General features: G+C 39.4%; 2 protein-coding genes across 3 annotated transcripts in view; one reads left to right on the top strand and one right to left on the bottom strand.

Moving 5' to 3' along the window:
- Nucleotides 1–111: 111 nt before the first annotated feature.
- Nucleotides 112–13,341, bottom strand: slc49a3 (solute carrier family 49 member 3). The gene is made up of 10 exons (XM_026918616.3): nt 12,956–13,341; nt 10,051–10,209; nt 8,714–8,930; nt 8,562–8,638; nt 8,258–8,395; nt 7,431–7,547; nt 5,812–5,964; nt 5,355–5,512; nt 5,155–5,267; nt 112–1,834 (listed from the first exon to the last, which is right to left on the bottom strand). Exons 1-10 carry the CDS (start codon nt 13,103–13,105, stop codon nt 1,671–1,673), a joined length of 1,446 nt encoding a protein of 481 aa, XP_026774417.1. The 5' UTR covers nt 13,106–13,341; the 3' UTR covers nt 112–1,670.
- Nucleotides 13,342–14,473: 1,132 nt separating this feature from the next.
- The window catches only part of LOC113529539 (polycomb group RING finger protein 3), a 41,114-nt gene continuing 28,016 nt past the window's right edge, over nt 14,474–27,571 (top strand). The window contains exon 1 of one of the 2 annotated variants that reach the window (XM_026918780.3): nt 14,474–14,603. The gene's annotated coding sequence lies outside the window, so the exon portion shown is untranslated. The other variant, XM_034307602.2, reaches the window with a different exon arrangement.

Consider the following 27,571-nt stretch of genomic DNA (forward strand, 5'->3'; position numbering starts at 1 on the left):
CCTGCAAAGAGGTACAACCCCTGGTCTAGATCGTCTAAAAGCAACTTAACACGTTTATAGCACCCTTAGCTGTGTGGCCTCTTCACAAAACTGTACAATTAAAAAAACAAATGCGTCACCAAAATGATTTTATTTGGAGGTTTGGTGTGATTATACTCTACCAACCTGTAATTAGAACAATGCATTAGTCCAGTAGAGGGTGTAAACTTAATATCATCCACAACATTCATCATGTGGTGTGATCAAATGCATCAGGAGTCACAGAACATTTTAGATATTTTAGGATTTTTTTAGACAATTTTTTACAATGTGCACAAAATCTCCACATCAGTGTTCTTTCATAGGAGTCCTTTGTTCATCAGTGTTCTTTGAAAGGTCTAAGCACCATGCTTATTAAATGTGTCTAGAGTTAAATTTGGAACTCACAATGGCATAAAACTGCAAAAAAGGCATGCCTCACCTCTTTCCCTTTTTAAAGAAAAACAAAATATTTAAATGACCTTACCATATTTTTTAGCATGTTCTAATACATTGCACATTGTCAATTAATTATTTATTATTATTATTATTAACACAATTATTTAGCCATGATCCACTCAATAGACCCAGTTAGTGGTTATTATTTCACATTCATTCTTGTAAGATTCCTGGTCTCGTACATACACTGTATGGCCAAAAGTTTGCGGACACCTGACCGTAACATTCATACAGCATGTGCTTGTTGAACATCCCATCCCAGACTTCAGACTTTCAGATTTTAGTCCCAATTTGCTATCCTCCACTCCTGTTATCCTCCATTCCTCTGGGAAGGCTTTCCACTAGATTTTGGAGCGTGGCTGTGGGGATTTGCCCATTGAGCCACAGGAGCATTAGTGAGGTCAGGCACTGATTTTGGGAGAGGAGGCCTGGGGCACAGTCACCAAACCAGTTCATTCCAAAGGTGTTCAGTGGGGTTGAGGTCAGGGCTCTGTGCAGGACACTCGAGTTCTGCCACTCCAACCTTGGCAAAACATGTCTTCATGTGATAATGACAATGTGCACAGGGGCACTGTCATGCTGGAACAGGTTTGTGCCCCTTAGTTCCAGTGAAGGGAAATTGTAATATTATAGCTTACAAAGACATTCTATACAATTGTGTGCTTCCAAATTTGTGGCACCAGTTTGAAGAACCACATATGTGGTGATGGTCACGTGTCCGCAAACTTTTGGCTATATAGTGTTTGTATACAGTCCCAAATTTCATTCATACTATTCATAATATTATATAAATAAGCATTTAAAAACTATTGCTGAGGTCTGTGCTGCATGTCCAATAGTTTACACCACTTCATATAAACAAAATCACTGCTGTTGAGATTTTGACCTCTTTATATTTTGTACTGCTTAGAAAATGGAGTATGATTTTTAAAAATGTGTAACGTTAATACTTGTCGAAACATTTGAGGCTTTAGTTTGTAACGGTAACTGAATGGCTATGTTTAAAAATGTGCATCATGTTTAAAACAATTTAGAAAGTAACAAAATCCTACAGTAAAAACACCTGAGCTTAGAAACATCTAAACTTTAAGCATTTTTAAAATGCCATGCTGAGGTAAAAGTTATAGTTACAGTACACAGGAACTCATCAGTGGTTTCTGCTGCTGGATTCTTTGCTTAGAGGTGGTGTCCCATTATGTATCCGTGCTGTTGTTTATCACTCCTTGTGTCTCTGTTTGTGTGGAGTGGCTTTCAGCCGCGTCAGCCTCTGCATTGAGTCGCCGGTACTGTGTGTGGAAGAAGATGACGAAGGAGCAGGAAGCTAAACAGCACAATCCAGCCATCACCAGCACAGGCACTGTGCGTGTGTGTGTGGAGGCAGAGACAAAGGGAGACAATAATCAAATGAGTTTAGCACTATCATCATTATCAACGCATATTTGGGCAAATAATGGAGAAGTTTTCAATGTGGGGTTTTTTTTCCCCCCTCACCCACTACAGCTCTTCCTACGGTGAACAGGAAGTGACAACGATGCAGAAACTGAGTCTCAAATAACTTAGAACAGGCTGTGCTTATTTTCCATCAACACACTACTAGATTACCTCAATTCAATTCAGTTTTTTTTGTATAACGCTTTTAACAATGGACATTGTCAGAAAGCAGCTTTAAAGAAATCTATAAATTTTTAAATGTACAGTTGAGGTCAAAAGTTTACATACCCCTTTCAGAATCTGCAAAATGTTTATTATTTTACCAAAATAAGAGGGATCATACAAAATGCATGTTATTGTTTATTTAGTGCTGACCTGAATAAGATATTTCACATAAAAGATGTTTATATATAGTCCACAAGAGAAAATAATAGTTGAATTTATAAAAGTGAAAACTTTTGAACAGAATGGAGATGTGTACATTTTTCTTATTTTGCCTAAATATCGTATTTTTTCATTTAGTACTGCCCTTCAGAGGCTACAGAAGATAGTTACATGTTTCCCAGAAGACAAAATAAGTTAAATTTACCCTGATCTTCAAATTCAAAAAGTTTTCACACCCCCGCTCTTAATGCATGGTTTTTCCTTCTGGAGCATCAGTGAGCGTTTGAACCTTCTGTAATAGCTGCATATGAGTCCCTCAGTTGTCCTCATTGTGAAAAGATGGATCTCAAAATTCATACAGTCATTGTTGGAAAGGGTTCAAATACACAAAAAATGCTGGAAAACCAAAGAATTTGTGGGACCTGAAGGATTTTTCTGAAGAACAGCAGGCAGTTTAACTGTTCAGGACAAACAAGGGACTCTTGAACAACTATCAGTAAACAAAAAAACACAGCTGTGGATCATTCAGGTAACAACACAGTATTAAGAATCAAGGGGATGTAAACTTTTGAACGGGGTCATTTTTATAAATTCAACTATTATTTTCTCTTGTGGACTATATGTAAACATCTTTTATGTGAAATATCTTATTCAGGTCAGCACTAAATAAACAATAACATGCATTTTGTATGATCCCTCTTATTTTGGTAAAATAATAAACATTTTGCAGATTCTGAAAGGGGTATGTAAACTTTTGACCTCAACTGTATGAATTTATCCCTAATGAGCAAACCAGAGGTGCTGGTGGCAAGGAAAAACTCCCTGAGATGACATGAGGAAGAAACCTTGAGAGGAACCAGACTTAAAAGGGAACCCATCCTCACCTGGGTGACACCGGATAGTGTAATTATAAATAATTTCCCTTCTATAATTTTATACTATAGAGTCAAAAGGTGCAATTGTGTAACCAGGAACCTATGAGCAACTTATGAATATGAGCATCAGTCATTTCTGAATTCAATATAATTCATTTTAACTTGAAGTCTATTTTGTTGAAGTTATGACCTGTTCAATGATGGAGACTTGACTGCAAAACTGTTCGTAGCAATTGCAGTTCTAAGGCTATCCAAGGAAGAACATCCACAGCCATCTTTATGGTTTCTGTGATCTTTAGGCTTTCCATGTGGGGCCATCCTCAGCAGCAGCGAGTGGTTTTCAGGTGAACCATCAGGATAGATCAGACAGGTCTGGAGACAACTGCCTGACAACTAGCATTGTGTTTCTGACCCTACAACAGTTCTGTTATTCCCACATGTTTAAAATGTAACTTTGGCCCTACTGTGGTTAAAAGTTTTGGTTTCTGAACTACTTTCAGTTGCTGAGCTACTTTCAATGCTGTGATGAGCATTCACAAAACCTTCATCACCCCGACCTGTAAATTTCAGTCATCTGTTGTTTGTTGTGATGGTAGTGAAACGACCACTGATATTTCACAAGTTCACAACTCTAAATACATTACTGCTGACTGATGCTTCATTTCAACCCATCTCATTTTTCATACTTTGTATCAGCTTAAAAGAAAATTCTACCATTTTTAACCCCTAATCCTCTAATCCCTGTGTGATTACCTACAGGTTTTAGGATGAGACAGATATGAGCCAAATGCCTGTTCTTATAGAGTTTTATCCAACTTTCCAACACTGGAGTGATACAGGGAAAAAGTCATTTTTGCTTTCCCAAAGGATGAAGATGAATAAAATCTGTCACATATACGATTTATGGCTAAAATTTTGCGGACACCTGACCATCACACCCATACATGGTTCTTCCCCAAACTGTTGCCACAAAGATGGAAACACACAATTGTCTAGAATGTCTTTGTATGCAGTAGCAGTGAGATTTCCCTTCCATGGAACTAAACATGTTCCAGCATGACAATGCCCCTGTGCACAAAGTGAGGTCCACGAAGACATGGTTTGCCAAGGTTGGTGTAGAAGAACTTGAGTGGTCTGCACAGATTCCTGACCTCAACCCCAATAAACACCTTTGGGATGAACTGGAACGCCAACTGTGCACCAGACCTCCTCACCCAACATCAGTGCCTGACCTCACTAATGCACTTGTGGCTGAATGGACAAATCCCCACAGCCACGCTCCAATATCTAGTGGAAAGCCTTCCCAGAAGAGTGGAGGTTATTATAACAGCAAAGGGGGACTAAATCTAGAATGGGATGTTCATTAAGCATGGGTGTGATGATCAGGTGTCCACAAAATTTTGGACATATAGCATGTGTGTGACCAGTACACTTGAGATTATTTTCTTTGCATAATCCCAGTTTATTAGGAAGCTGGGGTTAGACCACAGGGTCAGACATTATATGATTTCCCTGGGATTTGAACCCCCAAGCTTCTGATCAGTAGACCAGAATGCAGAATTCTACAAAATGTATTTTAGTTACTGAATATTTCATATAAACAACTTCCATTAGTCTTCAATTATAAAGTGAGTTTTGAGTAACTTGCATTTAACATTTGTGTGTAAACATTATTGTACCCAGAAATTACCCTGCAACTATAATTTCAGCTGATAGAGATTATCTTGATAGATGCTGGAATGTTCCTTTAACCCTTATTCCTTAAAGGGTGAACAATCCAGTCACAGAGGGCTGGAGTCCAGCACAGTGTGTCTGCTTCTCGGTTCTAAACCTGGCCATTAACTGGCGGGTTGAATTAAGAGATTTGGGGTTAAAAAAAAAAAAAAAAAACACCTAACTGTGATGGACTCCAACCACCCAGGACTGAAGTTGCGCACCCCTGAGTTAAGAAATTCTCTCTGATGCAGTATGATTATGCACCACTCACCCATCCAGCTCAGGTTGGCATCATCACCTGCAGCGCACACAGACAGAGGAGAATCTGTCGGTTTTGTCGTCAGAGCTTGTAAGAGCTCGGTGTACACAATGGACTGGACCTGCCTAATAAAGAAATCATCATTCACCAAAAATGTATATATCAACACCTTTATATATTCAATCTAGTACATAGTATAGGATGATATATACCCTGAAATAAACACAAGCCCTGCTGACGTTGCCTCTCCAACTGGGTAAGAGCACTCGACTGACAGCTCCATGGCAACTGGATAGGTGGCAAATCCAAATAAGCCGAAGAGAGCACTAACTGCACCAATTATGACTTTCTGCTCCCCCAACTGAGAAACCTGGGAGAATTTGGAGAAACACTGCATGAGAAACATTAAGAATTTAAAGTAAATTCAGCCTGATTGATAAAATAGGTTCTCAGAGTAGTCCTCAGAGCTCCCAGACACTCTTTGACTCCACATTTTTTGCTCTATCCCTATGTTACATGAGTCGTAGACCATCTGGAGGGCCCTGAGGACTGGTGTGAGAACCACTGCTATTAGATAATTTGCATGAACTTTCTTTTGGACCCCAATCATGCTAAAACAATACGACACCCATGTCTTTAAAACATCAATGATCTGATTGTTGTTCTCACCACTGCAAATACGGTGCAGGCCAGGGACGTAAGGCACATGCTGATTTTTATGGATTCTGTGAACAGCTTTGTTTTGTCCACAAAAAGGCCAAGGATAGCAGCTCCAAGCACCCCGGACACGATGAAGAGAGCGCCACACAACCCTGCAAAGTCCTGCCACAGGGAACTCGTTTCATTACTTAGTTACCACCAGTCAGGGGATGTTAACTTTCTATAACATCACGGCTCTTACAGTAGTTATAACTGTAATTCAAATGAGCTTGTTCCAATACATTATCGTTTCTATGGTAACGGCTCATTCACAGGAACATGTATGGTGGATGCTCCACATAATCTGATAAAAATGTGTTGTTATTTAACTAAGATGAATAATGTTGATATGGTGAAGCTTTCTGTAAGGATATGTTTATTTAAGATTTCTATAGAGTCTGGGGTCTGGGGTCAACATGTTTTCCATCACATCATCAGAAGGGAGAACTTTGCGCTGTCCGGTTTCTGGATAACAAGACAAGCTGAATTTTTTTGTCTTATTAACTTTAAAAGAGAGGAAAAAAGAGAAGCTGGTGAAGGAATGTCTGTTTACAGCTGTTATAATGTAAGTGATCTAAGGAATTCACTTGCCCTGTAGATGTTGCACAACATTAACTGTAACTATAAATGGTTTAAAAGCATGATGCATTGATCATTAATAAATAAAAAATTGTATTGTAAAATTGTAATTGTATTTGCTTTGGCAAATTGTGGCATAACAAATAAAACACTTGGTGATGTGCTGTTATAGATAAATAATCAACTCAGTAACTCCACTTCCCATTACACCATCCCCACTGTGGACTATTATCCTATAACAGCACTCCCCCCAACTGTTTTATTCCTTACGTAATGGACAATATGTGGTCTCCAGAATTATTGGCACCCTCCTTCCTCCTCACTGTGCACCAATTCAATCTTTTTAAAAATATTTTGGCCCTGATTGTGTCTCATTCTATTTTAACTGCTCGTGTATTTTTATCTCGATTACCCCCTGATAGAAAATGAGTAACAACCCACACGTATCATTACACATCTGGCCCACATTTCACCATGGAATAATAGCAATGCAGCACATTTGCTGCATTTGTGCCATTTTTGACCCACAATCCAAACGCTGTTAAAAGCTTTAGATGTGGTTGCTTACTGCTAGGCTGCTTTTTGACCACAATACACTTGCCATTGCCAGACTGGTCCTTATGTACCTAAACCCAACCTCATTTGGCTTGGGGTCCTCTGCTGTTTTGTATAGAAAACTGATTTGTTCCACTGTAATGGATGAAAAGTGGATTTTCAATGCAAGCCATAGACTCTGTATAAAGTGATGCAACCTTACATGATCAAAGGCAACAATATAGTGTCTTGAGACTGAGCAATAAACTGAATTTCAAGGATGACAATTTGTTTGCATTTAATCTAAATATTCTTTTTGTTAATAAATTATATTTTAAACATATTAATGAAAAACACATCATGCTTTTAACCTTTTAAAGTTACCCTTGGGAGAAATTGCTACTATTATAAATATAGTTTCTCTAGGTGTTTGGTTAGAACATTTTAATGAATAAACAGTATGGGTTTTGACTTACATTCGAGTAGCCTTTGACACAGAGAATCTGCTCGAGTAGTGTGGAGAAACAGGTGAAGATGCCGATGCCTGAGCCGAAACACACCAGCAGGATCATATAGGCTTTATTTGTCAGCAACTGCAATGAAAACAGAGGGAAAAAAAGTGCTTTTTTTAAACCAAAATTGCAGTGGCCTACAGTCAGCTCCAAAATTATTGGCACTCTTTGTAAAGATGGGTAAAAAGGTTATTTTAAAAAAGTGTTGGTGGTTAATTCTGTCATATGTTTAGTGTGAGATCAAGCTAATTAACCTGAAAGATATTTTTCATAGCCTTTTTACCAACAGTGGCAATAATTCTGGACTTGATCGTATGTTATATTTTCATTGTAACCTCGTGATTGGTTACACTATCCGTGTCCTCTGATTAAGCACACACTTAAGCTCACATTCAGTTTTTGCTTACAAAAATATTTATATAACATAAAAAAAATGAATGAATAGTGGAACAATAGAACCGTTTTTTGAAAGTTTCTTTCTGGAAGTCTGTGTGTGTGAGTCTGTCCAAGGGTTTTTTTTGTTTTTTTTTTAACCCCTTGTGCATGCAGGATAGGATGTGCTTAGGACTAAGCACAATTATGTATAACACTTCTCGGTTTTTCTTATTTGACATGGAGCTTGAGGAATGTTCTTGAGTGGTTGAAAAGTTTTTTTAAGATAAAAAAGGTTTTGTGAACATGCCAGCAGAAACACATTAGCCTCTTCCTTAAATGCTTAAAGAAAGTGTAATATTTTTATGCAATATCCTCTAGTGTTACTAAGAATGCAAAGCTTTGACAGTGTGTGGTACCAGTTTAATCCCTTGTAGGAAAGGCTCAGAGCTGGAGGTCTCTGCACTGGCAGAAGGTGGCGTTGGGGGAACGCTCCCCTGGATGCCCACTGTTGCTAGGAAACAGACGATGATGGCAGGTATAGCATATATAAGGAGCTGTAACAGTGACTGAGTGTTAGTGTAAAGGATACAAGATAGAAATATTGGTGTAATATTTGGAAAAAGTACTTAGTATATTTAACATCTTTGCATATAAATGGATATATTGTATATTTGCACATGTACCTGTTATATTAGTCATAACTATTGCTTTTTATCTTACCAGCATGAAAAGGCTGTTGGTTCTACTAATGATCATTGGGGAGAAGATATTAACAAAAAGCAGCCCAAGGGGATTTGCTAGAAAAGAAATATTAGTGTTAGACATATGGCTATCTCTCTTAAAACACCAAAAACTGACGAGTGGTGACTCACACATTGAGGCGATCATGTTAGCTGTAGCTCGCTGATGCTCGGGGAACCACAGAGCTGCTAATTTGGTAGGGGAGAAGATTACCAGAGGCTGGGCCAGAGAGCACAGAGTCTGCCCCACCATCACCACGGGGAACATGGTATACTCCGGCAGATAGCTGAGCACACCCACCACCCTCACTACACTGCCGGCCATGTTGAGCCACGAGCCCAGAATCATCTGTAGTAACAAGCAGACACACACAAGCTTCATAAACTTTTTGACCCTGATTTGTATCAATAATATGTTATCACAATTAAATCATTTATGTTGTGAGAGAAGAAAATTTGCTTCAACATACAAACATGACACATCACGCCATTATTTTTTTCTACCACAGCACTGTTGAATCCTTGATTCTGATAGATCAGAATCTCTTAAAGAAATCAAAAGCTCTTAATAGAAACTAAATGTTTATTAGTATTACAAATATAATTATTAACTTCATGAGAAAGAGAAAGAGAAGCCAGTGAGGGAATGACTGTTCATAGCTGTTATAACAAAAGTGATAACAGGAACTAATTTGTTCCTCAACATGCTCCTCAACAAAAAACTATGATGTGTTGTTTTTAATAAATAGAAAATTGTAATTCTTGGCAAATTGCTGAGGAATAAAACACTTAGGGGTGTGCTGTTACAGAAAAAATGAGTACATCAGCATTACATAGCAATTGAATTGCAGTATGCCATTTTTGTGATTATAGTGGACTTTTCTTTCCATAAGCATGCTTTGAGGATAAATTTGAACAGTCAGTAGTTGAGACTGAGCATAACATGGATTAGACAGCTTTTGTACCTTATGATACATTTTACATAGTCCAGTGTATTGTTAGTGTCCCTTCATTGTGCCCTTGTATGTTCCTCTATGGGCTGGCAGCACAATATTGCATCACGATATACAAAACGGGTTCCTCAAGGGTTCCTAGAGTTGCTAATGGATTTAGCTTTTTAAAGGGCTTTTACTTGATACAATATTTGAAACTGAAACCCTCTTTTCTCAGGTTCAACATAGAGTTCCCCAGAGGGAAAGAGAACTTCCTCACCCTATAACCACACAACTTTCCTTAAAGTTTCTCTGTAGTTACTGAATAATTCATAGTAAATACTGAATCATATGCTTTGAGCTGAATAACTGAATAATAACCTAGGACTTGCAAAGTTTTTTTTCTTTTTCTGACTGAGTGTAGTCCTATAATTATTACAGTACTTTGGGAACTTGTGCCTGCTATTAAATCAAACTGGTAGTAGAATCCCCCTGCTGTTTGGGAAAAAAAAGAGGCTGGGTTGTAGTTGTGCTTACGGTAGGCCGTAGTCCCAGAGTATCCAGCATCCACGTGGTGATGAAGCTCAGAGGGATGGCCACCACCATGTAGACCACAGACAGCCAGTTGACCTGGTCCAGAGTCACATGCAGATGCTCTGCTGTCTGATCCGCCACAGGGGCAAAGGTCAGCCATAGCTGCAGAAAAATGCACAGTGATTCACTGTTTTAGACCAAGATTAAATGCATGTGTAGGCAAACAGCTATGTTTAATTAAGTCCTGAGTAGTATGTGCTATTGTGTGTGGGTTTAACATGGCAAAAGCTAGGATACTATGTGTACATCACATCATCTAAGGAGTATTTACTTACATTTACATTTATGGCATTTGGCAGACGCCCTTATCCAGAGCGACTTACAATAGTGCTTTGAAGTCTATCAAAAATACATTCTGATTACACTTCAGCAGAATAATCACTTAAAGCACTCAGTTTGTTAAATTACACTTTCATAATTCATGCTCATAGGCACTTCAGTAGTGTGGGATGAACGTTACAAAAATAAGTCTGATTGTGAAACCAGTAAACACAATGTGAAACTAGAAACGCACTGGTTTCACACTCACATGATCTGATCCTGATGACTGGTCAACATTGTGCTTAAGGGCATTAATGGTCATCATTACACTCTATAGTTCTCCATTTACTGAACATACTGACGTCAGTGCTAGTGCTCCTGTTCACAACAATTTCTCAAACATCTTTCAGGAACCCAGAAGCCTCATAAATCATATCATTACAAGATTTAGTGAGCTGTGAGTTTAAACCATGAATCACTAACCACTGATTATTCACTTTATGAATACAGATGAAGTTGGAGTGGGCCGTGAGTGTGACAAATTAAAAATTAAAAACCAGTAGCTCTGTTATGACCTTTATCCTGATGGGTGTGGTTGCTTCCAGGATGACTCGACTCCATCCACAGAGCATGGGGGCTGAGTGAATAGTTTGAGGAGTATGAAAATGATGTAAAGCATATACTATGGCCTTTACAACCATCGGATATCACCTATGGGAGATTTTGGACTGACCTGTTTGACAGCGCTCTCCACAACCAACATCAAAACACCAAATGAAAGAATATCTTTTGTAAGAACAGCGATCATCCCTCCATTACAGATCCAGAGATGAGTACAATCTTTGCCAAGACACACAGAAGCTGTTCTCCAACTGGCCAGTCACCTTACTAAAACACATTATGTTGTTTTTCTTTTAATCTATCTTTGACTTGTTTCCAAATAGGCATGCTATTTTGTGAGAAACAAGGGCATGATTTGATAACCTCTAGACTGAACGACCGCTAGCATTGCTTGTTAGCTGTCATGCCGTTTCTATAAATCTGTCCCGCTGAACAACTCAAGCAGTATAGTCCATGCTGAGCACTTTGCTCAGCTGAGGCAGGTCTGCTATCAATCTTGAGAATCGCTTGCAACTCAGCCTGTGAAAGTGTTTTTAATCACCCCTAAACTCTGGAAGAGTGTTCAAGTGAATATTAGGAATTCTCTACACATGCCGATTGTATTTGTAATTGATTTGTAATGTAATTCTCATAGAATATGGTTCATTCTTTAACGACTGTAAATTGTGATATTAAAGTGCTTTCTTATACATACTTTGTTTTATATTTGATGTCAAGCAAGTTGAGATTTTGGAGATTAAATAAATGAATAAATGCCTTGCTGTGTATTCCTGCCTTGCACCCAGTGAACAGGATAAAGTGGTTACTGATGATGAACGAATGAACAAATTAATAAACGATGATGATGATTATTATTAATAATAGTAATTAGCACAGTACTATATGTTTATGGGCGAATGACCTGTGGATACAGTAAAGTACTCCAGGACACACCAGGCTCATGCAAAACCTAATACATACACCAATCAGCCATAACATTAAAACCACCGGCCTAATATCGTGTAGGTCCCCCTTGTGCTACCAAAACAGCTCCGCCAGCATGCCTTCTTCCCATAGTGCATCCTGGTGCCATCTCTCCCCCAAGTAAGCACACACACACAGCCATCCACATGATGTAAAACAAAATGTGATTCATCAGACCAGGCCACCTTCTTCCATTGCTCCATGGTCCAGTTCTGATGCTCACGTGCCCACTGTAAGGGCTTTTGGGCACTCTGCCTGGTCTGTGGCTCCGCAGCCCCGTACGCAGCAAACTGAGATGCATTGTGTGTTCTGACACTTTTCTGTCATAGCCAACATGAACTTTTTCAGCAATTAGTGCTACAGTAGCTCTTTTGTGGGATCAGTCCAGACGGGCTAGCCTTCGCTTCCCACGTGCATCAGTGAGCCTTGCGTGCCCATGACCCTGTCACTGGTTCACCGCTTGTCCTTCTTTGCACCACTTTTGATAGCTACTAACCACATACCGGGAACCCCCTGCAAGAACTGCTGTTTTGGAGATGCTCTGAGTCATCTAACCATTACAGATTGGCCCTTGTCAAAGTCATTCATATCCTTATGCTTGCCCATTTACCTTCTTCCAACACATCAACTTCGAGAACTGACTGTTAACTGGATTCCTGATATATCTCACCCCTTGAGAGGTGCCATTGAAACAAGATAATCAGTGTTATTCACTTCACCTGTCAGTGGTTTTAATGTTATGGCTGATCTGGGTATATTGTCCAGTCATTAAAACAAGTGACTTTTTCGTTCGTAAACTGTAGCTTGAACCCTTGTCACTGTGCTGATGTGATATGGAGATGCACTTATTGATTATTGCCATGCTGATCGAAAGTAGCAGTTTGGACTCAATAAACAATCACTGTTACAGCACTTGTTTTTACAAGCTTTCTCACTACCTCGTTTAAATATTAGAGCTTTCTCCTCTTTTGTAGGCTAATGATTTAAATTCCCAGTCACTTACCACTGAATTGGAGCAGTTTAACACGCAAAGTACCAGTAATATGAACCATCTTGTCTTGTATACTCTGAACTCGGGCGCTGTCCTTCTCTGTGTGGAGCTGCATTCAACTCGTACTTCCGAGGAATCACTGCCAAGTCCTCCATCCTCCATAGAGCAGCTTTAAGTGGGAATCACTGACACTGGATCACAGCTAGGCAGTGGGATGAACATTTCAAGCCGAAGAGTTGTTAAAAGTCTTCCACTAAAGCTACCGACACAGCCTTGCAATCCATATGTGGTCAAGAGTAGCCTGTTATTTAGTTCAACAGGTTGCTCAATGAGACTGCCGGCTAAAGTGGCAGGTAAACAAAGAGAAGGAAAAAGCCAATACAGTGCGAAGGCAGGCAATTATAGCCACGCCCTTTCCCTCGTGACTGATGAGTCATAGCGCGGAGTGCACACACGCGGCTTGATGCTGGCACGTGCTCATACTTTACCTTGTGTGCGTTTAGGCTAATCACAGTTACAGCTAAGCGTAAAAGTTTGCATAATCACTGATGAAAGTGAAATCTGTACCCCACAGCAAAAGATTTATCTAAATAAGGGAATGGAAAAGTCATTTTAAAAGAACCAAAACATGTTGGTCATGACCACATGACTGTCCAAGAAGACAGTGTATGATATCTAACAGTTACAATATATACATCACGAGGATTAGGCAAAAGTTGGCTAGGCAATGAAAAAGAAAAAAAAAAAAAAAAAGGTTCCTCATAGATTCTAGCTTTAACCTTTAAGAAGTTCCCCCACAGGGACAAACTCACAAACAACAGATCCATTTTAAGTAAGAACAGAGATGTGAGGAAGAATGGAATGAAGGGAAGGATAAATAGTACAAGAGGGTAGAAAAGTTGGAGGCAGTTATAAGGGCAAAGGGTGGGAATATTAGCCTAAAAATATTTATAGCACATTTGCAAATTACAATGTAAACTTTTGATTTTGGCTTTCATCACTATTAATATCTCAACGTTCAATATTTGTCCATTTTGTGTTACATGTGATAATGAAGGAGCATCTGTGAAAACCAACATGTCTTGCAGATTAGTTATGATGTTCTTTATTTGGTCTTTATGGCATGCAAACCTTTACACTGTAGTGAGAGGCTTATGCATTAGTCAGCTGTTTACTGAAATCAGTGACCTATTGACCTATTGTTCAAGGTTATTCAGGACTAATTATGCATGTATGTATGTAAACCAAATATATTTATGACAACATTATATATATATATATATATATATATATATATATATATATATATATATAAAATCAAATGTGTGCTTGCTGCCATGTGTTTGTGTGTTTGTCATTTCTAAAACAATAGTGTGTCTTTCTGTTTCCAACGAGTTTGATCCAAAGATACTTCTTACGTAGCATGTCTCCCTAAAGAGGACAAATATAACTTTGTAAAATGAAAGATATGAATTATACACACTAACACGGGACTCCCGACCTCCCCCATTCAAGCTGCAGCTCCGCGCATGCGCATAGGCCCCCCGTGGTTTCGGCCCGTTTCGGAACCGCTCGGGCATTTTCGCCTCTTTGTTTTACTGATAGTGGATTTAACTCGGATTCAACCCAACATCCAACGGAGCGCTCTCTACATAAACAGGTTGGTTTGTTTAACTTGGATTAATCTACACAGGTCAGTGCATGAACTTGCGTTTTGTCGGGTTTTAGGTCCCGATCGTGGAGTTGTTTTTAATTTATTCTCGTTTCTTGTCCGCTTGATGGCAGCTATGCATGCTATACGTGTTGTTATAGGCTACGTGTGTGCCTATGTGGTCGTGCTGTGGATGGCGACGCCGGGCCCAGCACTTTCACACCGGGCTCGGCTTTTTCTTCGCAAGGATGTTAAAGTGCTCGTTTGTGGTGTCAAGGCTTTGGTCAGGAAGGCGTTCGGTGTGTGCTTGTGTGCACGGCTTGTCTTTTTGCGTGAGGTGTGTGGCTTGCTGGGGGAAAGCAGTCCTCTTTTCCCTTTAGCCTGGAATGTTCTTGAAGAAAAAAAGCAGTGGGTGAAGCACCATCCACCACTTTCATGCTTTCAGAAGTTGGGATTTGACTCGCATGAGATGTGCTTAGACCAGAAATAAAGTTGGGACAAAACAAAGTTAGAGCCTAAACCAGCCGATTGTGTAGCAGCAGCTTGTGCTAATGTGCTGGAGGCTCCAGAGCCACTGGAGCCAACAAGTCGGGCTTCCTCCCTCATCCAGGCGCCGGTGTGCCGATATACCGATATACTGATATACCGATATACTGATATACCGATATACTGATATACCGATATACTGATATACTGATATACCGATATACTGATATACCGAAATGTGATATTATCAGCCCGAAGTTTGACTGCAAGCATCGTCATGTATCTCTCTGTGCTGCTGTCTTGGAGGATATATATATATAATATAATGTGTGTGTGTGTGTGTGTGTATGTATATATGTATGTGATTTTGTGTGTGTGTGTGTGTGTGTGTGTGCATATATGTATGTACAATGTATGTATATGTATGCATGCAATGTGTGTGTGACTGCATTCTTGATTTCCTGATCCCAGTTAAAAAAAAATCTCAATTTTGGCATGCTCTCAACTTTTCGCATGTTTGGGCCTGATAGAGTGAACCTGGCAGTGTGTAATTTGGATCTGATCTACCACCTAAAGTTAAAGATTCATTTTAACATTTTAATGAACTCAGGGATTCCTTTGGTGATGCTGTTGATTTCTATGGCAGTTGAAATTATCGAATACAGCACTGATCGCTTTATATTGGTTTGGTTTGTGGGATGCATAAGATCTGAAGACCAAATATAAATCTAGAAGAAAAACATATTTTCGCATCTATATTCACATTTGTAGCATTTAGCAAACATTCTTATTAAGAGCAGTTTGTTGAAGTGCTGAGCTGCCTGCTTTCCTTACCGAAAAAGTGTGATTTTTTTTTTTCCTCACACATTTCATGTCACTCTTTTTCACATGGCTACACAATGGTATGTTACACAATTTCAAGAATGACATCAGTGTTCTCTCTTTGAAGGTTAAAAAATATGTCCCTGTGCTGCAATGCTTTCTGGTTCCTCAAAGGTTCTTTGGATGGTTAAGGGTTCTTATATTCCTGCTTGGAACCCTTTTGGAAAACCGTTGAGAACCCTTGAAACGCTGTTCATTAGGGAAACCCTTAAGACAAACCAACAAACTGTTTAGGGTTCATGAGTTTCAACCTGTTTAGGGTTCATGAGTGATTTCAAGCCGACCTGAAGAGTCCAAACAGACCAACAAGCTCAGACACTGCCAGACCCACACATCAGTGCTGAAAGGTAAACACATATAGACATGCAATCAGGTTTATTTATCTGTGTTATTTAAGTGCTTATTAAACAGATGCATGTTCAGTTTGAGTTTAAGACAGCCAGGATATCAGCTGTTCAGACAGTCAGGAGGAGGTTATTACACCACCTGAGTGCTGGTATAGAGAAGAGTCTTCATGCTCGTCTTCCTAGGGTTTTTAAGGGTGGCTGGTTAAATCAGGCCTTCCTTTCGGTTCAAGGGCTTCAATGCTTGATGTACGTTTCTATATTTGAACAATGCAAACATCAGGGTTTTCAATCTAATGTGTGCAACTACAGGAAACCACTGGAGGGAACATGACAGTGGTGTGAGTTGCTCGATTATCTCTTTTGGAAAGCAGAACAAGGACAGCTGGCTTGTAAGGTTCGTTGTTTGGACTGAAGAAAGCATTTCCTGAAAGTAAAACTCCACTCTAAAATACACTAAATAAGTGTACATTGAAATATTTGTGATGTGTTTAGCGGTTCTGGTGCTCATTGGTTGGTTGGTGCTGTATTTTTGTTATTCCTGTGTAAAGGGTGACATTTCTAGTGCAGGTAGATTGATGTTTAATGGGAGAAAACCATTTTTTCAGTGACGTTCACCGGCATATTAATGACAAATCCAATGCAGAAGAAGTGGAGACTGCACAGGTTTGACTCGGAGTTGAAGAATGCAGTGCAGCTATATGACACAGTTATGCTGAATAACAGCAGAGCCTCGGCTTGTCTAGTTAGCTACCCACCAGATGATGAATGTGATGGCGTTGATGCTGGTATTAGCCTGAAAGATGAAGCTCAGGAACCTGATCTGTTTGAGCAGAGTGTATGGATGAAGAGGTGAGGGGAGCTGGGCAGACTAAAGTGCTGCCGCATCACTCTCTTTAAGTAGAGATGAAGTGAGGGCTAATGCTGTATTTGAATTACCTCGGAAGTGGGAAGTAGGAACTCGGAATTATGTCATTTCCAACCTCCGTGAAAAAATAGAGATGTCCCCATGTTTGTCTTTTGTTAGCAATGAGCTGGCCAGCTAACTATGACTCGTGATGTATGTAGACCTCCTGAAAACACTGAACTATATAGTAGTCAGTTTTGTAGATTTAACAAGTGAATATGTCTCTATGCCGATTGTAAAAAAAAAAAAAAAAAAAAAAAAGTGCTGCTTTATTTATTGCTGATGCTGTGAGCAGCCATGTTGATTTGACGTCACTTGCTGAATCTGGGGTTGAGGAGACCATCCTAAGTTTACAAGTAGGAATTCCGCATTGAGGGTGCGTTTTCTTTGTAGCAGACAGTTGAACGGCACTGTGGGTAATGTAGGAAACTGTTAACCCAATGAAAAGAGACCATCATGTTGATAAAAGAAGTTTAAACTAAAAAAGGCAGCTCAGAATTTCATTATAAAATAAATCTTGGACACTGCTGATGTTAATTATTAAAGATTAATATGCAAGTCATTCAGGGTGCAGATTTCTTTAAATTCCTTTAATTTTGAAATATGGTGGACAAAACTTTAGTGCTTATCATATTTGTAATCAAATCTGAGCATGTAGAGAGTGACTGTGAATAAATACATGGTTTAGACACATGATTTAATATCAGTACATATTCATGACATAGGTGCACTCTGGTTAATTGAACACAACTCAGGCTGCTGTTTTCTCGTTCAGTTGCAAGGATTTAATGGCATGTGCTGGATGACCTCCCAGGCAGGAGAAGCTGTATTCATGTCTTCTTGCTTAAGGCAACACTTTCCTGGACACATAGGACAGTTTGCTTTTTTAAATCCTCCAGAGATGACTGGTATAAAATCCCAAAATGCTGAAATGTGACTAGCGGCAGCTCTCCTTGCAAATCCACATTTATGTCCTTCTAATACAGAAGCTTGAGAAGTAGTCTGCTGCAATCGTTCAGGTTATTACTCAATATGCTGCTGTGACTTGCTCATGTAGGAGTGTGTGAGTGAATCAGAATCCATGGATGAATAGTGAGCATTATCAGCGTGCACGAACTGACAGACCGACAGCAGACTGGCGCAGTGCTCGACTTCAGGTTTGATTTTCTTCATCGGATGCCCTTTGTGTGTTTTGTTGCGCACAGGTTTGTGAAGGTCGATGTGTGCCTCATTATTTGAGAAGAAAAGTTCAGAAGTGGTTGTGAGGAGGCGGCATCGGTGTGTCTCGTGTTTTGTTGCCACTTCTGACTCGCTGGCAGCAGCCGAAAGGTTTTCGGTTGAAACAAAGCTGTCTGTGCAGTCTGCTCTTTCTCTGTGTGTCAGGAAAAGCGAGTTCTAAAACGGGTAAAGCCTGTGGTCAGGCGTTAGGCAATAGAGGTGGCTGATATGGATTCTTGTTGATACGGTTCATGGGTGAATTTCCTCTTAGAAAGGTCACACAGGTGTTTGTTGAGACAAAGCTAGACACCTACCTGTATTTTTTATCCTAGGAATAAAGCCTACACTTTGATTTCAGATCAGTTAACAGTGATGTTATAGTTGCATGGCGACATGTAGCGCTTTTTCCAGCTGTGGCTTCTTTAAGAACTATTTTCATTGGCGGAGCTAAAATAAACAAAATGTTTGGCCTTAATGTGTCTGAACTGTCAGTTACTCAAAATAAATTTCTTTCGAGTATTTCTTTATAAATGTTATAATATAAAAGCAATATCAGTCATGTTCTTGTATTGAATATCAGCATGGCGTTGATTATACCTGCGGCCTCATCACAGCTGGTCTGATATTCAGAGAACAGCAAGATTGCGAGAGTGATATTGCTTAATTATATTACAGTTTTGTTGAATTCTTGAATGTGATTGGTCAGAAGGTGTTGATTAATGTTCTATAACAGCACGGCTCTGACAGTAGTGCAGGCTGTAATTCAAATCACAGGTGTATACTAATGCGCTTGCTCTAATGTTGCGTTCCTGGTGCCTTGTAAGTGATAATTTGCAAGTTGTAATAATGTAATTTCCCACGTTCAACGTGAGAGGTGTGGGGGGAACAGAAACTTGGGTGCTTCAGCGGAAGTGTGGCTTTTCTTTGCTCTGTCAGAACATGTAAAGCTTATAAAAAGCTACTTTAACTACACTTCTACAGTTACAGGCCTATAGTGAACTTTAAACATCCATGCAACATTGTGGACTGAAACTGCAGCACAGGAACAAGCTTGCCGGCTAACATTAGTGATAACTCTAATGTTGATTAATAGCTTCTCAAAACAGTGATTAGTATGGTCAATGTTACAGATTTAACCAAGTACTGTGTGTATATAAACTGATCAAAAGCCTATACAGTTATAAACCCGTTTAAAAGTAGAGAAGAAGGACGTTACACTGTTCACAGTATGCACAGCCGTGTCAATTTGATGTCACTTTGTAAACGGGGAAGGAACTGTTTGACGAGTTTTCACTCATCAAGTGAAGTTTTTCAAATTTTCACTGGCTTTTATTGATTATAGACGAGGAATTACAAGTTGCAACACAGCACCATACTTTAACATTTATGGAAGGAGTCTCCAGTGTCAGAGCTTTGTAACAGTAAAGCTCTTCCTTTAAGTTTTCCACCATGGCAGGGTCTTCAGGACAGATGAAATGCGCTATGCAATTTATTGGTTAAAAAAAAAAAGCTGCATTTTTTTCTGTCTTATTAACTTGAAGAGAAAATGAGGGAACTGCTGATTATAGCTGCTATAACGTAAATGATTAACTTGTTTTGCAGATGATCCACAGCATTAAATGTATCCACTACCAATGGATTAAAAAGTACCACGTGTCATTCGTTAATAGATAAAAACTTGTAATCTTTGGCAAATATCTGTGCTCTAAGAGGAATAAAACACTTCAGAATGTGCCGTTATAGGAAAATAATAACTTCTGTATGCTAACCCATCACACCACCTCACCATTGATTATTTTCCTATGACAGCACTTCCTGTTGTGCTTTCTTTTCTTACTAGTTCCATGTCAGAGTTTTGAGAAGGTTGAGTGGATATAGAATAGTGTTAGTTATATTAAGTGGTGAATCAGACTGAGGTCATGTGAGACAATACGGTGTCAAAGGGCAATGTTCAGTGTTATTCTAAATGCTCAATAATGTAATATTTCATTACATCATCAAACCCTAAAGTGTCAGTGAGTATCATCTAGCAGTGAGTTGATGGAGCTCGATGTTGCACGCCTGCTGAGGGCCTCTTCCTCTCCCTCTGTGGCTTGCGTGGGTGTTGGGAAGCCTTGTGTTTTGTATGCATGAATGTTTTGAATGAAAGCGTTGATCAAGCCGTTTATTTGTTTTCGGCGTGTCAGGAGCAGGGTCACTTACAGAGCTCTGTGTCAGTTTGTTTATCTCCTGAATGCACACTGTGTGCCACTGTGTACAGCTGCTAAATGACGTGATAAGCCGTCGTTGCTAATAAAGTCAAGCTTCTTGTATTGATCTCTTTCAACATGTCTGAACGTGACATAGCCACAATCCACCATCTTGCTTATTATCTCCCTCTGGAAGTACGCCCATGGTGTTTTTCTTTTCCCCACTACCTAAATGTAGGTGGGGATATTTCAAATAGCCTGAGTCAGAGGAGCCTGCATGCTGCAATTTACACTTCAGTGTTGCTGAACTGCAGAGACAGAGCACATGCACAGTGTGCTATACGTGTGGTTATGGGGTGTAAATGTGTTATCAGCTTTAAGCGTATAGCTTTAGTTTGTGTGCTAAAGTTGGGCAATATTACAAAAAATACTATGCGCAATATGTGTCGGAATATTTTCTCAATTCAGACACACACTACACACTACTGAGTAGGCAGCATTTTTGGGCAGCGTGTGCACTCCTGAATAAAAGTCTGTCCAATTCGGAAGCCAGCGTTTTTCTCTAATCCTCCATGAACATTTTTAAAATATGGTGTACAGAGCAGTTGCTCTAACTGGGACTTTACTGAAGCCAATAATCCAGTGAGTAATCAACGAAACACGTTTTTAAAGTTAGGGATAAAACATGACGAGGAGTGCTGTCATAGGAAAAGAATCGACGCCTGCGATGTGCTCTAATGTGAAGTGGAATTATTGTTGCCACCTCAATGTTGATTATTTTCCTGGAACTTCTGTTCCTGTAGTATTTAATTCGCCTTATATCAAAGAATCAAAAAAATTATATCAAAAAATCGCCTTATATAATTTTTTTGCCTCCACAGTAAAAATGGTGGCTCGTCTGCTTGTCTGAGATTCTTGTTAGTGCAATATCTCAAGCAAGAGCGGTTAAATGTTTATATGTTTATACAAAGTGATCATTGGAACCAGCAGATGAACTGATTAGATTTTGGAACTGATCCAAACATGGTCAAGGTCACAGCAAGGTCAGATGTGTGAAATGGTTTTTCTTCAAGAGCTTCCTTCCTGTTTGTATATTTTAAGGGTGTTTAAGGCAAATATATTAGTAACAAGATGGACTAGACATGTTGGTGTCAAAGGCATCCCTGTTGTCGATGGCGTTGGCATCAAGATCTACTTGTTTTATTAAAGAATGACACGCCCTATTTTTTTATTCATTTATACTTTCAATCAGTGTTATGGAATGTCCATGAGACAAGTTACTTTGTGTTATCACTTGCACTATAGCAGCTGTGAACAGTAGTTCTCTCACCAGCCTCTCCTTTTCCCTGAATTTAATGAGAGAAAAATGCAGTTTGTCCTGTTACTGAGAAAACTGTTCTGTGAAGGAAAACGTAAAAGGACAGCTTTCCCCCTGACTCCTACCACAAATTAAAATAAATGTCTCCTCACCAAAAACTTCACCATATCTACAATAGTTACATGCTTCTTTTTAATTGAATTAATGTAGCAGGTCTGCTATGCAAGCCCGGTGAACTAACCATTACGACAGAAAAATAATGCATCTGAACAAGCACTTTATTATAAACCTGTGATTTCAGTTATAGCCAGAATTATCAGAGTTCCTGTTATAGAAATTAATAACATTTCTGACCAACAGGATTCAAAAATATAACAGTGCTATGGTAGAACCCACAATATTAAATGTGGACAATATTGTTATTGTGGGCATTTTTAAGTGTTGTCACAAATTATCACAGATAAAGGGAGGCTGCCTAAGTAGTCAGGACACATGCTACCAAATAAGTCCCTCTCGAAAGATTTCTAAAGGTTTCTCAGGTTCCTCATTCTTCTCAGAAGAGGGAATGTCATAATTCTGTGTAAATAGTAGACGTAGTTGGTCCTCTTTTTGAAATCAAAGCTGAGAATTAGGGAATAATTTAGAGTAAATATAACATATACTGTAAGTGATAATATTGCAAGCTGGAATGAAAGGTTAAGTAATTATTGTGGTATGTATATGTCAGGAATGACTGATTTCTTTGGACACCACTTAAAAATTCTGAATGCAATCTGGAGAAACCTGCTGATTTTACTTGAAAGATCAAGTGCAAACTAATAACTGAAGGCAATGACGAGGGCACGAGTGAGAACACGACATGCAATTTACTGTTACTGTTGTGGGATATCTCAGCTAACTTCAAAGCTCTGTGCGTGCGTGTGTGTGCGTGCACGTGTTTTAGAAAGTCTGTCTTCATTTCTGTGTGTGTGCTTTCTTTAGACACTGGCAATAATAATTAGTGACTGTGCACTTGTATTTTCTCAAGATTTTTAATATCTGGACTCTGCTGATATAAGGCTGGAAGCCTTTTAATGCAACAGTGTGTGTTTTCTTAACGGATTTCACAGCGTCTTTTAAGAGTAATTGATTTTAACATTCAGCAAGGGATTAAGAGTCGATCTTTGTTGAGTTGTGTTCCACAACTGTGGTGCAATTTAGCCCTAATTCTTACACGTTATATCTCGTTTATCATTTTTCAACATTGAGTCTAAGAAAACATGCATCTAACCATTCATAAAATTTAAATGAGAAATGGGTTTGAAAATAACTGGATTGTGTTTTTTTTTTTATAAGCATAAAATTAGCAAATACACAAAATGTTGTTAACTAGCATGCTAATGACACAAGGACATTAAAGACTGTCTAATGATTTATGTAAAATTATTATTTTTTAAATAAATAATTTACTTTCAGTATATACATCATTGAAAATAAAGAAATACGAATGACACAATCTAATTTTCTTTTTCCCATGAGCTTCAGGAAATTCAGCTGACGCAACTTCCTGTTGAACATAAACTAAAATGTGCAATTTTTCATAACATGTAACGGATGACTCATGGAAAAGGGATGTTTGAAGCACAAGGTGTTAGATGGATTCACACATTAATGCAAAAATAAGTATCTCTGGAGTATTTTAATGAAGATTTTTTAAGAGAAAGTGTGGTTGTACTGGGCTGCGACAGATAAGTACTGTATATATGTTGTATTAAAATTGATTAAGGTTTTATTAATGACATGCACATGTCATGAATGACACTTTACATACTGTATGTTTAAAATGTCTTTTACCTTTACATACATATTTGTAAATGTAATATCAGTGGGAACCAAGTGGTACCCCGGTCGTGGAAACACTCTTCTAATCTAATAAACAGCATCATAAGTCATTATGTCACATGTGAATATTAGGAACCATTTAGGTTAGAGTGACCAGTGGGATCTGGACCACTTTTCCATCTGATGATCTGTCACCTATAGTGCTTTTCCACCAAGAAGGGTGTGTCAGCTCGGCTCAGCCGCAACCTGAACCTGTGTGTGTGTGTGTGTGTGTAACCCTACCCTTGAAAGTAGGAGGGGTTTCTCTGAAGGTTACCAGGTGGGAACTAGTGAGGCATGGACAGTAAAATACCACTCAGGAAGTAATACTGAAATAAAACCAGGCATGTCTTATTTGATGTTAAAATGTGTGTGTTGCTGCAGTGCAAGCCACTGAGCATGAGTCACGGCGAGTTTGCTTTAACGACCGCAACTGCACCAAACCCAAGTGAGCAAATACTTTACTCTTTTGTACAAATACAGAGGTTTGAATGCAAACTATCAGACAACATTAAAACACAAATACCCAAGCATTTTCCATGGCTGTATCTCAAACAGCATGGTAGGTAGGGTGTACAGCACCATCATGTTAGACCCTGTGTAGGGCACAAAGAAAGCGAATAGGAAGCAGTTTGGGTTTCAGCTCAAGTAGAAGATGGCGATTTGTACTTAATTCATGGAAAGTGCATTACAGTGAGTAAATTAAAAAAAAACAAAAAAACTGAAACATTACATTGGCTCATAAATCCTCTGGGGGGAAAAAGACTTAAAATGAGAAGGACACCTTGGTAGACTGTCACTAGTGGGATGCATCAAAGCTATTTAATTTTTCAGGATGAGTTTTTTGGTACTTATCAATACTGATACTGAATTAGTAAGTCAGAGGTGTCACAGACCATGTAATTTAGCTTTGTTTATTGGTTGCTGCTGTGTGCTGCTAGTGATAAACTCCTCATGATAAGATTTATGTTTAAGACGTTATGGTGTTTAAACAGTATCTTTACTAGCGAGCTTGTGGGCGGTGATCAGTAAAAATGAGCACAAGGTGTCATGAATTGCACTTTTAAGTTGGGAAATATAGACCCTGGGGAAAAGAAGAGTGCACTCACAGTGCTCAGTGCTCGCAGAACTGAAGTGCTCTCAGCCATGACACTTTCTCTGCATGCTCACTCAGCTCATGGCTGCATTCACGAGCACCTTCTTTCCATTTTTATAAGTATGTGTTCAAGTAAATGAGCGCGGCATCGGACATATAGTATTGAGGTATCCCAAGACACCTCACTGCTAATATAATTTCTCCCAGAGACATTGTTAAAGATGATTCTGTGAAGACTGAGTGTGAATGGCTGGACTATTTTTAGCTCCACCTGCACGTTCTGGATTTACGTACATGCTACCTGGGTAAGAAGGGCATCCAGGGGTATTTATGTGTGGTACTGCTTGCTTGGTAGTGGAATAGCTGTGACATGTGGGATCATGGTTAATTTGCTAAGTCGAGCCACACTGTCTGGAGGAAAAGTGCTGTAATTATGATGCTCAACTGTCAACATTCTGTTGTTCAGGTCTGTTTAAGGGATAAATTACTGTAGCAAAGTTCCCAGCCAGAAGCCGTGCAGAAACAAGAGCCTGATCCCATCACATACTGATTGCACGTTCACACCACTGTGAGTAAATGAACAGCCACCATTGTTGTCAGTGAGAGCATTAGCGTCTTGTGCTTTGCTGATATAATCACTGCCAGGGCGAGTAATCACTTGTAGGTCCACTCGCATTTCTTGCGATTTCGCCCTTTGCGCTCTCGGCTCAGCAGTGTGATATCTGAAGCCTGCTACCAATTTGTCAGAGTCTCTCAGCTGTGAAGCTCTGGGGTGCAGTTTGGGAAATCGCTGCGAGTGCTGTGAGGAAATCTAAGTGATGATGAAAGTTTACTTCCTCCATCTATTGCACTCTTTTTTGTCACATTTTTCCCTTAACTAGTGTTTTTGATTTTGTATTGATTTTATTGCTGTGCTTTATAGATTTAGGAATTTAAATCCATCACGAGACATTCTTTTATTGGCTACAAAATGAGGTAGTTAATAACCTTTAAATAGCGAAAGGATGAAACATAGAAAGCAGGCTTGAGCCTATTGATGAAGGTATCAGGGATCATCGATATATTCATTGCTAGCTGTTAGCTGTCATGATTTAAATGCCAGAAAATGGGTGTCTGCAGCTTTTAGCGCTTTTTCACACAACAGGTGACAAATTTAAATTCAATTCAATTTTATTCATATAGCACTTTTAACAAAACAGCTTTACAGAAATCCAGATCTATCTATCTATCTATATATAATACTGTATTTCCAAAAGTTTTGGGACACCCCTACAAATCATTGAATTCAGGTGTTCCAATAACTTCCATGGCCACAGGTGTATAAAATCACGCACCCTGGCATGCAGACTGCTTCTACAAACATTTGTGAAAGAATGGGTCGCTCTCAGGAGCTCAGTGAATTCATGCGTGGTACCGTGATAGGTTGCCACCTGTGCAATAAGTCCATTCGTGGAAGCAATTGGGAACAACAGCAACTCGGCCCCGTAAAATCACAGAGTGGGGTCAGCGCATGGTGAGGCACACATTGAGCAGAAGTCGCCAACTTTCTGCGTAGTCAATAGCTACAGACCTCCCAACTTCGTGTGGCCTTCAGATTAGCTCAAGAACAGTGCGTAGAGAGCTTCATGGAATGGGTGCAATGCAAAGCGTCGGATGCAGTGGTGTAAAGCACGCCACCACTGGACGCAGTGGAGACGTGTTCTCTGGAGTGACGAATCACGCTTCTCTGTCTGCCAATCAGATGGACGAGTCTGGGTTTGGTGGTTGCCAGGAGAACGGTACTTGCCTGACTGCATTGTGCCAAGTGTAAAGTTTGGTGGAGGGGGGATTATGGTGTGGGGTTGTTTTTCAGGAGTTGGGCTTGGCCCCTTAGTTCCAGTGAAAGGAACTCTTAATGCTTCAGCATACCAAGACATTTTGGACAATTTCATGCTCCCAACCTTGTGAGAACAGTTTGGAGCGGGCCCCTTCCCGTTCCAACATGACTGCGCACCAGTGCACAAAGCAAGGTCCATAAAGACATGGATGACAGAGTCTGGTGTGGATGAACTTGACTGGCCTGCACAGAGTCCTGACCTCAGCCCGATAGAACACCTTTGGGATGAATTAGAGCGGAGACTGCGAGCCAGGCCTTCTCGACCAACATCAGTGTGTGACCTCACAAATTACCTTCTAGAAGAATGGTCAAAAATTCCCATAAACACACTCCTAAACCTTGTGGAAAGCCTTCCCAGAAGAGTTGAAGCTGTTATTGCTGCAAAGGGTGGGCCAACTCCATATTAAAGCCTACGGATTAAGAATGGGATGTCATTAAAGTTCATGTGCATGTAAAGACATACGTCCCAAAACTTTTGGCAATATAGTGTGTGTGTGTGTGTGTGTGTGTGTGTGTGTGTGTGTGTGTGTGTGTGTGTGTGTGTGTGTGTAATATATATATTTATAATGTGTGTGTGTGTATAAAATATTCTACATAATGTGTTATAGAGGGTAACCATAGTGACAGCAATACTAAGTGTATCTAACACCAACAAGTGAGGTTTGGATTGTTTGGATTGTACAGTGAGGTTTTGATTTTTTTTTTTTAAACCTGCAGGCTATATATTAAACTAGTATTAAAAATGTTTAACTACCTTTTCATATATTACTTTCGCAAAAAATATGAACATGTATGGAATTG

The sequence above is a fragment of the Pangasianodon hypophthalmus genome, chromosome 9 (assembly GCF_027358585.1).
Source record: "Pangasianodon hypophthalmus isolate fPanHyp1 chromosome 9, fPanHyp1.pri, whole genome shotgun sequence".
NCBI lineage: Eukaryota > Metazoa > Chordata > Actinopteri > Siluriformes > Pangasiidae > Pangasianodon > Pangasianodon hypophthalmus.